This window comes from Trichechus manatus, unplaced genomic scaffold (assembly GCF_000243295.1).
Source record: "Trichechus manatus latirostris isolate Lorelei unplaced genomic scaffold, TriManLat1.0 scaffold00038, whole genome shotgun sequence".
NCBI classification, from domain to species: domain Eukaryota; kingdom Metazoa; phylum Chordata; class Mammalia; order Sirenia; family Trichechidae; genus Trichechus; species Trichechus manatus.
Window position 1 is genome coordinate 2,289,494 of NW_004443974.1, and position 2,584 is coordinate 2,292,077.

A 2,584-nucleotide genomic window follows, 5' to 3' on the forward strand; every position below is an offset into this window, starting at 1 on the left:
TTATTCCTAAGTATTTTATCTTCTTGGGGGCTATTGTAAATGGTATTGATTTGGTGATTTCCTCTTCAAGGTTCTCTTTGTTGGTGTAAAGGAATCCACCTGATTTTTGTATGTTTATCTTGTATCCTGAAACTTTGCTGAAATCTTCTTTTAGTTCCAGTAGTTTTCTGAGTATATATTTTTGAATGAGAAACTACTTGACGCTATAAACTTTCACCTAAAGCACACACACAAACCCTGGCCAGTATTCCTCAAAACTCACAAAGTCATCCATCACAGGTAAAGAAAGTCTGAGAAACTGCCACAGCCAAGAGGAGCCTAAGGAGACATGACAACTAAATGTAATGTGGTGTCCTGGATGGGATCCTGCAACAGAGAAAGAACATTAGGTAAAAACTAAGGAAATCTGAATAACGTATGCACTTTAGTTAACTGAACAAAAAATCATAGATACTTTCAAAAATAGGACATACCTCAATTAGACATATTATTTCAGTCTAAGTAGATAATAAAGATCTATGTTGATTGAAGGACCCCTCACACTAAAGCTGAGGCCCCCTGTGGAGTTTGGTGATCAATATCCTGAGAGGGTAGAATACTTCTCTTGACTAGCATGACTATTTCACTATTTTGTCACTAGTCAATATTTTCAAATACAGTCGTACCTCGGTATCCTCGGTGGATTGGTTCCAAGACCCCCGTTGATACCAAAAGCTGCCAATGCTCAATTCTCTTATATAAAATGGTATAGTATTTGCATATAACCTACGCACATCCTCCTGTATACTTTAAATCATTTCTAGATTACTTAGAATACCTAATACAATGTAAATGCAATATAAATAGTAGTTATACTGTATTTAGGGAATAATGACAAGACTCGAGGCAAACAGTGCTCAATCAATGAGTGCTGGAGAGACTGAAGAACTGTGAGATGGTGGGAGGCTACAGCAGGGTATGCCTACACATCCCTTCTTTTTCGTGGATTCAGTGTAGGGCTCCACATGTGGCAAATTCAAGTTTTGCTTTTTGGAACTTTCTTATTTTTCTTCTCTGAATATTTCCAATCCCTGGTTGGTTGAATCCGCGGATGTGGAACCCATGGATGGAGAGGTCGACTATACTACACATTTAGATTCAGAAAGTTTTCCTGACTAAATTTCTCTACATATAGGGAAACCCTCTCCTTGTGGGTGGTTGATCTTGCCCAAGGCCATACAGAAGCCAGCAAAGAAAAAAGGTCAAACCCTGCCCTTCCCCCTACCCCCCCAGGTGTGAGCACAAAGCCTCCTTCTCCTTTCAAATGTCAGAGGCAGCCTCATCCCAATGTCCTCTTCTTAGGGCAGTTTGTTTCTCATATAGTTGATGCTTGGTTATAGTTCTTCCACAGTTCTTTCAACTGATAACTCTGTGAGCTTAGGGCTCCACTCCCAAGTAAAGTTTTAACAAAAAGTAACATGTTTTGCCAGCTCAAGGTCATTATTTTTTACAGCCAGAATAGAAAAGATTTCTTATAATCTTTATCCCCTTAGCAGTAGTTGCTTAGTTCTTTATTCCATTTCTGTGGGGGCAACAGTAATCTTGCTGACCAATATTCTAAGGGCGCTGAATCAGCAAACTTGGAGGGGCCAGGAGTCAGACTGTACTGCTCATGCAGAAACCCCTGCTGGCTCAGCCTCCCTGCTCAGTGAGAGCAGCTCTCCTCAGGGCAGCTGGGGTGGGGATGGTCATGACCTTTGGTTCTCAGGCCAGGGGCATGATGCTAAAACCACAGAGAGAGATAATGGCCTTAACAGACACCTTGCTTAATCCCAGGATCTCTGAAGAGGGAGGTACTCCTCTGGAAGAATACAGTGAGTCAGAATAGAGTTATTTCTTTCACTTCTGTACTTGGAAAAGTTCTTTTTCTAATTGTGTTTAAAGCTACACCTAAGATCTAGCCTAGAAATTAAACATGATGAGAGGATATTTTTAACCCATTCAATTCATTATGGTTTTTTCAAGCCATAACATTGCAATGTACTTTGAATATGCCCAATAAATACTGACAGTGATGATAAGCGCAATCAGTAAAGAACCTTCTCTTTCTCTCCCTCTCATCAATCCTCGTCTTCATCCTCACTTATTTTTGGACTGCCCTGTGCCAGGCCCTGCTAGGGATACAAACCTGAATTAAATACACTTTTATACTGATAAAGTTTATAGCCTAGCGCGAACTACCCAAACATAAATTAAGATGCCTTTTTTTTTCTAAATTTTTTTATTGTACTTTAGATGAAGGGTTACACAACAAATAGTTTTTCATTAAACAGTCAGTACACATACTGTTTTATGACATTGGTTAACCCCATGACATGTCAACACTCTCCCTTCTTGACCTTGAGGACCTTTTTTTTTTTTGGTGAAAATATACATAGCCAAAGTTACACCATTTCAAAAGTTTCTACATGTACAATGCAGTGACATGGATTACATTCTTCCAGTTGTGCTGCTATTCTTACTATCCTTTTCCAAATTATTCTACTACCATTATCTTCAACTCACTACCCCCTAGGCTTCCCATCAAACCTTTTGAGTTGCTGTT

General features: G+C 39.4%; 1 protein-coding gene across 1 annotated transcript in view; it reads right to left on the bottom strand.

Annotated features, from left to right (window-relative positions):
- Positions 1 to 132: 132 nt before the first annotated feature.
- Positions 133 to 2,584, bottom strand: part of LOC111820453 (DNA repair-scaffolding protein-like) — a 691,204-nt gene continuing 688,752 nt past the window's right edge. The window contains exon 12 of the mRNA XM_023730855.1: positions 133 to 366. Coding sequence (XP_023586623.1) covers positions 336 to 366 — 31 coding nt within the window. The 3' untranslated portion in view covers positions 133 to 335. The remainder of the gene's footprint in view (positions 367 to 2,584) is intronic.